At 43.9% G+C, this 15188-nt stretch overlaps 2 protein-coding genes across 2 annotated transcripts; one reads left to right on the top strand and one right to left on the bottom strand.

Moving 5' to 3' along the window:
* Positions 1-90: 90 nt before the first annotated feature.
* Positions 91-2687, top strand: dorip1 (dopamine receptor interacting protein 1). Its single transcript, XM_030357567.1, has 5 exons — positions 91-322; positions 618-1142; positions 1322-1411; positions 1492-1626; positions 1968-2687. Exons 1-5 carry the CDS (start codon positions 237-239, stop codon positions 2149-2151), a joined length of 1020 nt encoding a protein of 339 aa, XP_030213427.1. The 5' UTR covers positions 91-236; the 3' UTR covers positions 2152-2687.
* A 357-nt stretch (positions 2688-3044) lies between these two features.
* On the bottom strand, positions 3045-12909 carry klhl28 (kelch like family member 28). Its single transcript, XM_030357553.1, has 6 exons — positions 12756-12909; positions 11641-11901; positions 10902-11539; positions 10091-10534; positions 7863-8071; positions 3045-6270 (listed from the first exon to the last, which is right to left on the bottom strand). Exons 2-6 carry the CDS (start codon positions 11899-11901, stop codon positions 6107-6109), a joined length of 1716 nt encoding a protein of 571 aa, XP_030213413.1. The 5' UTR covers positions 12756-12909; the 3' UTR covers positions 3045-6106.
* Between the last annotated feature and the right edge of the window lie 2279 nt (positions 12910-15188).

Genomic DNA, 15188 nt, shown 5'->3' with positions numbered 1-15188 from the left:
AGGTGGAGTAATAATCCACAGGGTGAGGTGGCCCCCCCGACTCGACAGCAGGGGGCGCCATTGCACCTACAAGGACTTTGCAACGCAATGTTTATGGGCGTAACTTGACGTTTACTCGAGTATGTTTTGAATCTTGCAAACGTGCCAGCGTATGATCCTGAAAATACACACTAGGTAGTATCAGTAGTCGCTCAGGCTATAAGCCTGTATTGAGACATGAAGAAGCATAGAGAACGATGGAGAGTAAATTCTGTGTTTTAAACGACCCCGAAGACCTGCAAACGTTAATTACAAACACTGAAAATAGGCTACAATTTGAAAGGTACGTTCGGCTAACGTTACAGATGCTAGCTAGCTTCACAGATGTTTCGGTCTAAGGCCTGGCACTCTATCCAATTTATTAACGCATTGTTTAGTTTCCAGTCTAAACGGGTTTATATATCAAAATATAATGCATTGCATATCCTGCAAATATGTGGTTGGCAAGAGGCTCGTTGTCCCAAATAAAGCGATTCAAGGGAGTGACAGACTCGGTCCATAACTCCCCCTTGAAATGTGTTCTCATCAGTCTCTTTTGAACAGTAATCTATTGTTTGACTGCATCATCATTTTCTCAGGTCTAAGACGTTGTTTGAGGAGATTCGGGCGTCCATCAATAATAACGATGAAGAGGACCGCTCCTTCTGGAGGCCAGTGCTTCCTTGGGGTGGCGTCTACACCATCCGGGCAGGACGGAAGGCTATATCCTGTACCCCACTGTATGTCAAGATATACTTAAAGAACACCTGCACCATCGACGGATTCCTCATGATACTCTATGTCATTCTGCGGGACAATCAGGGATTCCCCAGGGAGCTAGGTGTCTTCCTGGGCAAGCAGTTTGTGGAGCATTTTCTCACACTGATGGACTCGTGTGACTACACCACGGTTAAGATGTTGTGGATCTGGTATAGGATGTCTAAGAAACAGTATCGATCTGCAGTTTGCCAAGCAGCTCTGGAGATTGACTTGTTTGGCAATGAGCATGATAACTTTACCGAAAACCTGGAGAACCTGATGTCCACGATGCAGGAGAGCCTGTGCACGAGCTGGAGCTGTCGGACCCGCTTCCAGGAGCTCCTCAAGAGGACGGTCATCATCAAGTAGGATCACATTTCCTGCAGTGCAGAAACATCTCGATTTTATAAAATGTTGCCATATTAATACAAATTATTTTGAGCTGTGAGCAGAGTTCAAATGAAGTTTGCCGTGTTGGGTTGATTGCAGTTTCTTCCCATTTAGTGTTTCCTACGATTTCAGTTGTTATGGTTCTGTCCCGCAGCCCCCCTCATGAACTGCCTCCCAGGGATCCCATTCAGTCCGCCGTCGATGAGTTCTTCTGCCCCAAAATCCTCCTCTGCACCGAACTCGGGTGAGCCCCTCCTCCACTCACCGTGCTGTACGTTGTCATAGCTACTTAACACACAAGTGTTCCCCGTGTCCCCCGACCAGGTGTGACGGGCTGCGGGAGTTCTCTCACCGGGTCTTCTGCCACGGGGCGCCACCCTTCGTCATCCTCAACATGCAGCAGTGGAAGGCGGAGGAGCTCTCCTACGTTCCCTACCACTTGGCTCTGTCCCAGCACAGGTAACTTCTTGCTTTTCTACAGCCTGTCTGCATCGCCGTGGGCACCGGGGAATAGAAACGGACGGTAGGAGCACTAGGTGTGGTGAAGGCCGCCCGGTCCAGTACTCCAGCAGAAGGTCCTCAGCGACGGGGGGTGTTCTCCTCACACATTGCCCGTTATATTTTCTTCTACCTGCACCGCCCCCACCGAGACAATTAGGTGGGACGAATTTTGTATTTAACTTGGCCCAGGAGTCACACAATAAATACTGACATGGTTGTGTTCGGTTTCCAAAGGGGGACGGGCTACTGCTACTGCTACATGTGCTGAATCACACTAAGCCCACGGTGCATTTCTGCAGGTACTCACTGGAGGGCGCCACACTCTTCAACAAGGAGGAGCACCACTACTCGGCCGCCTTCCAGATCGACGGCTACTGGATGCACTACGACGGGCTGAGGAGCGACAACCTCATCCTGTTGCACAAGCCCCCCGAGCTGCTGCTGCTCTCCTCTCTCGTCTACACCCGGGCGTCTGAGAAGTGAAGCCCCCCCACCCCGCCATCACCAACGATCTGTCTGAATGGGGACCACATGCTCAGAGATGTGACAGAATATGATTCATTTCTACCACCCATGCTTCTTTTTATTCCATGTATAGAGGTTCTGATTGCTTCCCCCCCCCCCCCCCCCTACAGTTTTGAGGAAACTGTTACAAGTCTTATGAGCTGTTTTTCAAAAGACGAAGACTATAGGAGGCTCACTGCTTGGCATCCAAGAGTATAATGGACTATAATAGTTCTCGGCTGTTATGCACAAATGGGGCGAGGGGGTATTTGCATGTCATATTCACGTCAGGCTCACAATATAAATATCCATACACCTCATATTGCCATTGCTATACAAACACATGTGTTTGAATGCCTACAGAGAATGCAATTTATATTTAGCAGTGTTGTAGCGAGAGCTGCAAATGAAAATGCATTGAGGAGCCGGTAAAAATATTGAACCTTTATGCATATCGGCCTCTGCCTCAATTAAAAGGGTGCTCTTTCTTTACACTGGGCTTTGTGTTAATAGACTGTTTGCTTCCTTTGCCATTTGTCACTTCGTGGTCATTTGATATCTTAAGATGCCAAAAATGCAGACATTGTGAAAAAAACATATTTGGACGCAGAAGATATGGTAAATATAACAATGCTGTCCAAAATCCAAATCATGATCATTTCATACTCCGTATTAACACATACTAGTCTAATTGTAGAACTTTTCGTATTTAGATTAACAAAACCCACTCCATATTGTCTGTTTCAAAAGATTTTTCTGTCTTAAAGCATTAAATGACCACTTTCTATGCAGCCAATGTAAATCTATTGAAATTATGTTTAATTAAAAATATGATTTTTATATGATACAGAACACACAAAATAAGACATTGATAAGGAGTACCTTTATAAGGCAGGCATTTATTTTAACTGGGTACAACTGCACCAACAAACAGACTAAAATGTATGGAAAATGTCTTTAAGTAAAATATGTTAACATGTGGTGAACCAAAGAGCTACAGTCTATATCTAAGGTCATCTTGTGCATCCAGTAAGAGTCCACAGGATATAAAAGATTCAAGATTATCACCTTACTTCAGACACACATAATGGAAATGCAGTAGAAGCAGAGTGGTAATTTGGCTAAACATTGACATCAGCTTCAAAGGATTCCGTCTGTAGAGTCTAAACTGTAGCTTGGCAGGTTCCAGAACTGATGTTGTTGGTCCTCCCGAAGCTGCATTTTTAGTTATAACAAGCACTTTGGTGAAAGTGGTGGCAAAACGTCACATAGGGTTAGGCCATAAATAAAATAAAATTAGCATTTACTTGAAAATCATTTTTTTCGTATTTTCTTTGCAGATTTCACGTTTGCAGATTTTATCAGGCTTCCTCTAACGATTCAAGAATATGTATGAACCACTTACGCAAAATTCCTGAAATACACACGCCCACACAGTACGACAAAACATACACTTAATAAACAATGAGAAACGCACATAATTATGCCTGCATAATTTGTGCTCCTGCTAATAGACTTTGATTTTAAGTGACGAGCGTTACATAAAAAACAAAAACAAATCGGTGAGTATTGTTACAGAACATATGCAATAATAAAAAAAATCATTCCATCGCTGTTTTTCTAAAATAAAATCCAGGTTTGCAGTCTAATGTTTGTCATTAATGTCTACTTGAAGAAGTAATGTCTCATAAGTTATCACCACAAGGCAAATTTGTGGGACAGGCCAGTTTGGGAAGGAAAAACAAAACATCTAGTAAAACCGTAAAATGTTGCCTGCAGGGGCTACTAGAGAAGCCCACGTCATTGCCAAGTGTTCAATGGTAAAGTCAAATGTTTATGTGTGGCTTATAGCACAGGCTACGGTGCAACTTATGTGAAGCCAAAGACGAATCAACTGTTGAGCAATCCCTTTGAACCTGCATGCACACAACCTAAAAATGATGCCACACAAAGAGCACATTTCGATGGCTTGTCAGTCAAGCATTTCTCACTACTCAACATACATGCCACGCGTTATTCCGTTACAGCAATACGAGATACCTTGGCTTGTTAAAAATGACTAAAGGAACAGAAAAACAAAAGGTATTGATCCACAGATAAATAAGTCTTATTGCATCATCTAAATGCCATCAGTCTAAATAAAACATATGTACAAATTACAATATGTATCAAATAGTTTGGTAAGTGCAATGCAAGTCTCCACTTCTGTGCAAACATACAATGCAGCTCAAACTTGACGTCGACATGAACAGACACTTAAATGGATGCGCCACATTACAGGTTTTTTTCCTTTTCTTTTGCTCCCTCTCAATGCTCTGCCTGGCCCTGCCCATGAAGGAAGCAATGCCCTCCCGCAGCTGGGACGCAGGAAAACATTTCCTTCAAAATGCCACAGGATGGGTCATACAGGAACAACACGGCCTGATTGACTGCTTTCTAATCATCCTCCTTCATGACCGCATAAGAGGACACAAGACGTATGCATTCAGGGAACTAAGCGCCAACAGGCTATTGTTTGAGCATTACCGGTGAGGAAAGTAATGTCACGACATGGGAGGAAAACACAAAAACAGGCATGTTTTGGCACTTGCAGAATCATGATTAGATCACTTAATCCGAGGTTGCCGTGGAACCTCCAACACAAGGCTCAGGTTTTAAGAAACTAAAATAAGTGGCAGACTAGGTATTACATCATCCCTGTGAATTAAAAGAAAGATTAAGCATTTCATGTGCTGCGAGGAGAGAGGTGGTGGGGGCGAGATCAACTGCCTTCTCTGAGGCCTCTTAACGAGCGAACCAAGACGACTATTTGAAGATCACACCAATGTCCAATTATACCAACCTTACGCAATATGGACAGGAATGTATAGGTTTTTAAGCCAAAAGCATTGCTTTAAATGGGACGGAGATTTTGTTTTATTGCATGGGCAGGTCAGGAGGTGTAAGATTCAGGGGCATTTCAAAGCAGACTAACGTTCCAGCTGAATAGAAGTAAACTAAAAACGGTCAAGAAAAAAAACAAAATTATTTATATTAACAATAATTTATGTTAGGCGACGAACAGAAAGGGCTCCTGAATCCTACATATAGCACCAGTTAGTATTGGTTATTAATCCAGGGGGGAGGAGGGTAGGATCCAGGTTGCTTTTCCAGAGAAATAACACACCGACGCACAGAGGTGTAACAGGCATTTCTCATTGGCTCCCAGGGTTAGGCAGAAACAGACATGTGGGGGGGGGGGGGGGGGGGTGTATGTTGAAAGCACAGCCACCTGTGTGTTGGCCTGGGCCTGTGAGGGTGGGTCATCTCTCCATTGACCACTGAATCAGTACACAAACCATTTGGACTATTTACAGGAGAGAAAAAAGGCAGCCCTTCTTAAAGTAATTAAAGATTTATATTTATTTTTTTAATGAAGCCACACACACACACACACACACACACACACACACACACACACACACACACACACACACACACACACACACACACACACACACACACACACACACACACACACACACACCAAAATAAAAAAGTTACAGATTTCTTGCCCGTGTTAAAGGGCTCAGCTGCAGAGTACAGCAGCGGCCGTCTCTTCATCGCCTCGGTGACAACTGCCTGTCCTCATTCTCCTCCTACCCCATTGAGCAGCACCTCTTCATTTTGTGCCGCCATCTTGGTGCTCCTCTGCACCAGCTAGCTAGCGAGCGAGCGAGCTAGCTGGCCCTGGAGCATGTACCCACCCAGCAGGCTCCCTCCTCTGGGGAATCACGTCGGCGAGGTGCCTCGTACGGGCCCTGGAGGCTGAGCGCGGGGGGGGGTCGGGGGGGAGGGGGGGGGAAGGTGGGGGGAAAGAGGAAAGAGAAACAAAAAGAACCGCCTTTTCGTCCCGAGTCTTCTCTTACGGAGTCCTGGCCGGCTGGGCCATGGGTCAAAGGGCAGTCAGGCCAAAGTTACAGCGGCAGTACATCATGCCACTGGAGTCCAGCCAGCTGTCCGAAATGGGGTCGTAGCGCTGGACAGTGTTCAGGTAGGACGACCCCGAGTGGCCCCCCACCACATAGAGGTAGTTGTCCACGATGGCGGAGCCGACACCTACAATGTCAATAATAACATAGTGAGTAAATAACAAAAATAAAAATAACACACCAAAACTAGATTAACATTACGATAGGCATTTGTACGTTGCGTGGACTAGTGAATTTAGGCAGACAGATACAATAAGTAGATATAGATAAAGTCAGGGCTCTACAGTGCGCCCATTTCACTCGCATTTGCGAGTGAATATTTTGGCGTGCGAACGAGAAAAACAAAACAGGAGGACGCGTGCGAGTGACTTCTCCTCGCACTAAGTAACGCGTTAATACAGTAACCTAACTACTTTTTCAGGTAAAAAGTAAAGTTACGCGCAACTACTTTTCCCAGGGACAGATTTGACAGCGATACTACCTTAAGGCAGTATGCTATTACGCAAGCACGCAGACGTGCAGCAAGTGCGCCTGTGTGCTTGCGCAATAGTCCCTTCACAAGCTCTCATTCCACACCGTACGAGACAGAAGCTGGTAGCGTGAAGCTGTCTCTGCATATTAGACATTGCTTCCGCAGGCATTTTCCAAAGCCAGTCCTTACGACAAAATGCCAGCGGTGGAACGAGATAACAAACGCCGTCACTGTTTACCTGTGTAAGGACATGGTTCCCTTTCAAAACGATAGAAAGGGCTTTAAAGAGATGGTCAAAACACTCGTTCCCAGGTACGCGTTACCTGGCCGCACACACTTTAGCCAAATTGAGATGCCAAAACTATACGGCAAGGCCCGCAAGCAAGTGGAGAAACAAATCCAAACAATTAAACATCAGTGTTTTTCAGAGATGGAAGTAACTTGAATTTTAAAAAGAAAAGAAAAAAGTATGCAGTTTTGCTGCCTTACCCGTATTTTACCCCTTTAGCATTTATATCGAAATTAGAAGATACAATTAACATAGGTACCGTGATACAATACCGCTACCGTCTATCCCTCAAATCATACCGTGATATACATTTTAGTCCATACTGTACAGCCCTAATTTGAAGGAACTATCTTATGTTCAATCCGAGGGAAGTCAATCTTTTTTGAGCAAAAAAAACATCTAATTGTTTGCTTGATTCAACTAACGTTAGCTACCGCTTTTTTGATGTGATATAATTTACAATTGCATTTTTAGGACCGAGTCAACGCCGAGTAGGCCTACTGCACGAACGTAGACCTTGCATTAAGTTAGTAAATTCTAACAACATAGGACTATTTCGATAAATAATCTGGCATGGGTGTTGTCCTAGGCTAATACACCAACAGCAAATTTCTGGATAATAATGGGCTACATTTTCCAAGTCTGTCATTTGAAATCTTTCCATTGTATTGTGTGCTAAAACCTCCGTAATGAATATTCACGGTAAATCCCGCCAAGGGTAGCTCAGAATTCGAGTAGCCATATATCCGATCAGTCCTTGGACCGATGATTCCCCCCCCACCTTCTAAACAAAAACCTATTGTACCCCCATTTTTTTAACTTAGGGGCACGAGTGCTCCTGAAAAAAAAAGTTATCGTAGAGCCCTGGATAGAGTACACTTACAATTGACTAATTTAAAACATTGTTTTTGTCTGTGACTGATCTTTATGAGAATGGAGGAAAGAAACAGTGACCCACCAGTTCGCGGTTCATTCATTGGTCGACAGGCGGTCCATTGGTTTTGGTGCGGGTCGTACCGCTCGATGCTGGAGAGGTGGGACACACCGTTGTGTCCGCCCACCACAAAGATGAATCCCAACATGACTCCGACCCCAAAGTTGATCCTCTTGTCTGCCATGGGGGCTACCATTTCCCAGGCATCCTTACTGGGGTCGTAACGCTCCACACTGCACAGCGTCAGACACAGGTTAAAGGGTTAATAATAGGGCTGGGTATTGCCAGGTACTGCACAATTCAATTCAATTCGATTCTTTAGGTCTTGATTCGATTCGATTTAGATTCGTTTCGATATTGATCCAATTGCTTCGATATCGATTCAATAATACGTGCAGATGACAAAAATACCTAAATATTAGTTAGAATGAACCATTTCAAAATGAATTAACCATTTCATTGTGCTTTGAACAAAAAGGGAATACACCATTGTATAGTATTATTCCTCAGCTAAACTTCCAGCACAAAAGTAATAATCATAACATGGACAAATGTAAAAGGGCATGTACATTTAGGAATACGCGCTTCTAGATTACAATGACACAATTTTTTTAAGGAAATAATCGATTTAAAAGAAAAATCTGGATCGAAATTTAATCGAGAACAAATAAATTGCAGTGCATCGATGAATCGATATTTTTACCCAGCCCTAGTTAATAACACGCCAAGTATTAGTGTGCAACCTGAGGCAGTCTCTTGTTAACACCTCAGAAGAATACGCTAGCCCATTACCTCTTGTTTTGGCGAAATAGAATATGCATTTACATTACACACTGACTGTATGTTGTACGTCCTGGCACACAAATAGTGCCTATCATTGTGTCGGATTGGCTGCATCTCATCCTAACTATCTTTGTTGTATACTGGGAATGGGTTAACCTAGCATTGTAAGTGCTTGTTTCTATGAACATCCATACTGTACCGACAGCAATATATTGTTGTCTTTCTTCTGACAAATGTACTTATTGCACTTGTCACTTTTGACAAGTTGATAAAAGCTTCTGCTAAACGCCCTAAATGTTAATGCATATTAATTGCATGCTATTACCATTTAGCAACTGTATCCAACATTCAAATCTTACTGCGAGTGTTTACTTTAATTAACTATTTGTTCAAAGAGTTCCTTCCTCTAGTAGCATTAACTGATTTACTGTTGCGAAGACACAAAAGGGACGCACATACTGATTGCATAATGCTGAAAAATACATGAGGCCCCTTTATTAGCTTAGCAGTACCAAGGTGATGAAACTCTTTAATGTCTCACTATATCTAAAAGGACAGAAGGGCAGCTGGGGAGAAGAAGGAGTCCCTAAAGAATAAGTTCAATCCAAAACACATTTTCCTGAGGGCTTTGAGGAGTCAAGGAGACGTAGCAACAGACTCTACCCTCTCGAGCCCCATCAGCTTGTGAGAGCCAACCTGAAGCAGGAAACATACGGGCTACGTTCCAAACCTATCCGATAGAGGCTTTCACTATTTCTATCTTTGGTCGTTCTTTTTCCACTGCGGCCATTAGGGAGCTACAGGCCGTTTTCTTGGAAACACTTAACATCTCTCGCTGGTCTGTCACGTGTCCAAGATAACCGCAAGGGTAGGGGGCTGCGTGTGCCTGTGTCGGACTATAGCGTGCAGAGCCTGGCCCTTAGGAGCATATAAATGTAAATGTAAATGGACTGCATTTATATAGCGCTTTTCTAACCATTGGCCACTCAAAGCGCTTTACAATATTGCCTCACATTCACCATTCACGCACACATTCACGCACCGACGGCGGAGTCAACCATGCAAGGCGATAGCCAGCTCGTCGGGAGCCAACAGTCAGGGTTAGGTGCCTTGCTCAAGGACACCTCGACACTCAGCTAGGAGGAGCCGGGGATCGAACCAACAACCTTCAGGTTACCAGCCAACCCGCTCTACCTCCTGAGCTACTGCCGCCCTACATATACATTACAGAAGGCAGGTGGAAACATTTCCGTGGATGGAAGCTAACATTAACAAAAGTTGTATGGCCCTTGTATACCAATGAAGATTCAGGAGGATTCGACTGTAAGACTATTATCAAATAAGTTAAGAGTCGAATAAAGCCAGCCACTATCCTCGAAATCCAAAATGGCATTCCTTTGTTCTTCATATGAAGCACATGTGTAACAAGACTTGTGAAACAGATTTATGGTAAAAAGCAGAAGTAGTACCTGTTCATATGCGCCGGGCCGTAGCCCCCGATGGCATACACCATGCCATCCAGCACGGCAGTGGCAAAGCAGCTACGGGACTTGCTCATGGGCGCCACGGGTTGCCACTCCTTCAATTTGGGGACGTATTTCTCCACCGACTGGAGGTAGTACTGGCCGTCGTAGCCGCCCAGCGCGTAGAGCTCCCCCGCCAAGACCACCACTCCGAGGGTGCTGCGGCGCTCGGCCATGCGCTCCACCGAGGACCAGGTGTTGCTGTCGGGGTCCCAGCACTCCACGGTGCTCTCTAGTCTGCGGTAGCTGATGCCTTGCCTCATGTGCGTGGCGATGCCCCCCACCACGTACACCTTCTGGTCCAGCACCGCCACGCCAAACTCGTATCGAGGCACGCTGAGTGGGGCCAGCCCTATCCACGAGTCCGTCTGTGGGAAGTACATCTCCATGCTGGAGAAGGGAGACAAGGTTTAGGTTACTATATCTATAACAATGTGAGCCTCTGAACAATTAAAGCATTCAAAATCAATCGAAATTGGAAGTACCAATAAATGATCAAACTCAAACACTGCATGACCAATTTGCTAGTTGTGCGGTAAGACGCGGTGTACATCATCTTTTTTACGCACGCATATAAAATGCGTTCAATGACAGGAGTCTGGCATCAAACATAACTTAAAAATCCAGACTCATACTATTCAATAGAATACATTTATTTATGTATTTATTTATTATATATATTTATAGAAAGAGATGTTTTAATGACTTGAATTTTTCGGATAGAAGTGAAAGAAGAAGTGAGAAAGGTGAGATGTACCTTTCTAGCGTGGCAAAAAGACCCGCCTTGCCCCCGACCGCAAGCAGCACCTTGGGGGCACATCGGGGTCTGGTGGACAGCACCGTCTGGTAGGAGAGCCGGTGCTCTGGCATGAAGTGATATTTAAGGGCCTCGTTGAGTAAGTGCTTGCATGCGTGGTCGTCACGTATAAGGTGGTTGGCTTCGTAAAGGCGCGTGAGGAATTTGACACTGAGGAGAGGCAAGCGCACGCAGTGCAGCAGCTGCGCCAGATGCTGCTGCCTCTCGGTCACGTCGTACTTGATCCAGGACTCCAGCGCGAAGAACACTGACTCCTCCGTGACCACCTTTAGACAGTCGTTGGAAACAATCTCGTCCAGCTCGGCCCGCGTCAGCTCGATAAACTCTTCCGTTTTGCACACTTCCTCAAAGTTCTGACAGATGAATTTGGTGGCGGCCAAACACAGGTCGTGGCAGCCGTACGTCTCGGCAAAGCGAGAGATGCCGATGCAGTTCCCGGCGTCCAACTGGCTCTCAAGGAAGGAGCAGCACTCCTTGAGCACCAGTTTCACCTGGAGCAGGTTGGCGGCAGGCAGGAGCGACTCCACTGTCTCCTGGGAGATGAAGACTGTGCCCGTGTAGGCATACTCCACGATGGCCTGTGAGACAAAGAGGATGAGGAGTTAACGGGACTAAATAAATACTGGCCTACATAATATATTTGTGCAGAACATCAGCAAATCTTTTTCCGCAAACCGACCTGAAGCGCAGCCTCGTCGATACACTGGAATTCCACTTCCGACGTTTCCTTTTCAGACAGGTTCCCAGTGAACATGGCCTTGAAGTAGGGGCTGATGCTGGCCAGCACTACTTTATGGGCATGGATCTTAGCATCACCCACACGCAGTACAATGTCACACAGTTCATGATCCTGCCGCAGAAGCTGTAGGCCCTGCAGCAACTGCTCTGAGTGAGGCCGTGTTAAACTGGCAAGCATATAGGACTGGGCCTGCTGGTCCATCTGAGAGCAGAACAGATCAATACAATGTTGACAACACTGCAAAAACCATGACATTAATGACGAGCATTACAATAAGCCATTTAATCAGAGATGGGTTTGCAAAAACAAAATTAGCTTGACATTTTTATAACCAAAGTTTAAATATATATAACGTATGCATGTGATGCCTTGTATTTGTCTGAGAACCATCGATAGATTACTCGAGTCAGACGCGTTGGCTTTCCTGGCTGAACGTAGCTTCCCCTCAGCCCAAGGCCAGTTGCTAATGTTGGCTAAATAGCATAACATTAAATGTATTTATTCAAGCGTTAACGCGGGGAGGTGAAACGCGCTGGTAAAAACAAAATTGGAATGGCGTTGCATGTCATACTCTTATCCCAATGTCAAACGACTGAGCCAGAGAGAGTGTACTGTCGCTGTGAGACGTGTTTGGATGCATCCACTAAGCTAGCCATCTTGTTGACAGGGGCCTTGCCCCGATTCTGACTGAGTGCATATCAGACGCTGCAGAGCTATTCAAACGTCTCCTTCCACAATGCATTATTTAGAATCCATGTAGAGAAATAGTGAATAACAGCCTTGATTTTGCAGAAACGACATTTCCGCGATAGCATACCCTTAGTAATACTGGTATACTCGATTCCAGCAAATACTCAATACCGATATCCACCATTCGTTGCACTGCAGTCAGCGCAGGTTAGCAGCTAAAAATAAACACGGGTGCTGTGCCTAGCTGCATCATTGATTGATATAGCCTACAGAAACAAGGCTGACAAATACAAAACGGCTGTGTAACAGTGAAACAGTGTCATTACGAAATACACACGAAACGACACCAAATAAAAAACAGAAACCTGTAACTTATTCCGCGTCTGTTGTGCCGCTGTCAATACCGACTTCGCAGTAGCGTAGTTCAGCGGCAATCTGTGGAACCCCGGCGATGAGGAAAACAACGTAGGCGAGCGTAGCGTCGTCTGCGCACGGCGACCACAGGGGTTTTATAACGGAGCGCGGAGCTTCCCGAGAACTGAGAGCGGCGGATCCACTCGCCGCGCCTTCGAAGTAAAAGCACATGTAGAGAACGTGGCTGTTTTCAGATTTTGAGGACGGATGTGTTATCACGTCTACGAGAAAATATCTTGCTAGCTGTTTATGAATGAACTATATATATAGATTTATTATCAATGAAATTGGAAATGGTAGTTACACATAATACACATCCATCTAGCTCACTGTTTCTGAATGAACTATATATTTTTTTTCATAGCCTATATTACTATGTAGGCCTACAATAAATATAACAAAGGAAATGGGAAATTTGAGTTGTTTAATTTTTTAAATGTGTAGTCGATGATATGTATAATTATGGTCAATCATGTCAGTTAATTAATCCATTTAAGTATTTGATTATGCATGCTTATTTCTATTCAACACTACTTTCCCTATAATGTAAATAACAAAAGTTACTTCTTTCATTAACCAGATTCAAAAATACCTGATTATATTCATACACCAGACATAAACACTTGTTTGACCAATAGTTATTCTACCTGCCCCTGAGCACTGGTTCAATCGATTACAGTCACTGATGTACACCAGGGCCGGAGTGGGTCTCACTTTCAGGCCCACCCCAATAGTGTGGAGCGGGTTGGGTGCTTGAGAACCCATTCTAGCTTTTGGAAAATAACTTAAAATCACACGTGGACTATGAGGCCTACATATTATAGCATACATTTTCCTGCATTTCTCCATATATTGTATTTATAAATTGATTAATTTCCTGCATGAATATAAAATGCAACTAGAAACTGCATCCTATCCTTTGCTGCACTGATAACATTAGGCTGTGTGCACACCCGTGGCTGTGTTCTCTCTGCTTCCTCCTAGCCCTGCCTCATCAGCATTTCTGGGCTGACTCAGTTCTTTAAATGCAAAAATAAAAATATTCTGTGGCTAAATGCATGCTACGACCATACAACATTTGTACTGATGAATCATACTGAACTGATGGTTAGCTTCTTCATTGCCTATCCCATGTATTTGTTATAGCGCGATGGCCAAGCCAGAGCCATAGAGAGAGATATCTATCGCTCTGGGCAAAGCTGGCCATCTAGAGATACAAACTGGGGAAAGCTTTTATTTGAAATGTGATGTTATCATTCCACTTTACACATATTGGCAACTAATTCTAAATTCCAAGCTCCCTTCTTTAACTCCAAGCATTTCATCTGCAGCGTCTTTATTCAATGATCGGAATCTGAATATAGCCTATCTGTTATTTTCTAATATTTTGCCGCATTCTCTCCTCCATTGGGTAACACTTTGTAATAAGGTGCCATAATATATAGAAAACTAGTCATTACCTAACAATTTGTTAATATTTGTTAATTATTACTAAAATATCTATTTGGCACAAGTTAATCGTTTTTTTTCACTGACCACAGTGTCATTGGATAGGGTTAGGACCGTGTGTTATGGTTAGGGTTAGGGCTGTGTGTTAGGGTGGGGTTAGGGTTATACAAACCACTAATATTTAATTAATGATGAAAAAACTATTAACTTGTGCCAAATAGATATTTTAGTAACAATTAACAAATATTAACAAAAGGTTAGCTAATTACTAGTTTGCTATTTATTATGGCACCTTATTATAAAGTGTTACACTCCAGGGTATTTCCGTTTAATTATTTCTCCTTTGTCCTTTCTCCTTTATATTTTGAAACCATGGTATATGCTTCAGTAGAAGCCATGAACTTCTAGTTTTTAGAAAAACTTTTTTTATTTGCAATGTTATTGAAACAACTACACTACCCTTAATCCTAAAGCATAACACGACGTCTTTGATTGGTGGAACTGCTGTTACCATGGTAACGTTTACCAGCACCCGCAAAAGTCAAGTGGTCGTTGACTGCTGCCAATGACCTCGATCGCTTAACACAGCGAACCAACTTCCCTTAGATTAATGGAAGGTTAGAGAGTTTTGTAGGAGCTTTAGAGGAAATTAGCTATGCATGTTGAAAATTATGTTGATATAGAATATATGATACAAAAAAATTGTAAAATATGTATTGTATTAGTGCTGCGTGGGGTAGGTCTATGTTGATTCAATTTAAGTGATCAATCCATCCTTTCTCAGGTTGCCTGCAGAAGTCCCCGCGCCTGTGAGGAGCGGCACACAGCAAGGCCCTGCAAAGTAGACCCATCCGGAGTCGTTATGAAGTCCCTGTTGGGTGTGTTCAGTGTAAATCGTGATATACACTAAATCGCTGACGGTAAAAAAAGAAAGG

The sequence above is a fragment of the Gadus morhua genome, chromosome 5 (genome assembly GCF_902167405.1).
Source record: "Gadus morhua chromosome 5, gadMor3.0, whole genome shotgun sequence".
Taxonomy (NCBI): Eukaryota; Metazoa; Chordata; class Actinopteri; order Gadiformes; family Gadidae; genus Gadus; species Gadus morhua.
Note: the sequence above shows the minus strand (reverse complement) of the source record. Positions and strands in the feature narration are given on the sequence as shown.

What these genes read in the sequence shown, in the direction of transcription:
- dorip1 (XM_030357567.1), top strand. Translation starts at nt 237, where the DNA reads ATGGAGAGTAAATTCTGTGTTTTAAACGACCCCGAAGACCTGCAAACG. An exon ending in AAGAGGACGGTCATCATCAA is followed by an intron (nt 1,143 to 1,321) that starts GTAGGATCACAT and finishes TCTGTCCCGCAG; the next exon opens with CCCCCCTCATGAACTGCCTC. An exon ending in CTCCTCTGCACCGAACTCGG is followed by an intron (nt 1,412 to 1,491) that starts GTGAGCCCCTCC and finishes TCCCCCGACCAG; the next exon opens with GTGTGACGGGCTGCGGGAGT.
- klhl28 (XM_030357553.1), bottom strand. Translation starts at nt 11,901, where the DNA reads ATGGACCAGCAGGCCCAGTCCTATATGCTTGCCAGTTTAACACGGCCT. An exon ending in GGCCCGGCGCATATGAACAG is followed by an intron (nt 8,072 to 10,090) that starts GTACTACTTCTG and finishes GACGCTGTGCAG; the next exon opens with TGTGGAGCGTTACGACCCCA. An exon ending in AATGAATGAACCGCGAACTG is followed by an intron (nt 6,271 to 7,862) that starts GTGGGTCACTGT and finishes TTGACATTGTAG; the next exon opens with GTGTCGGCTCCGCCATCGTG.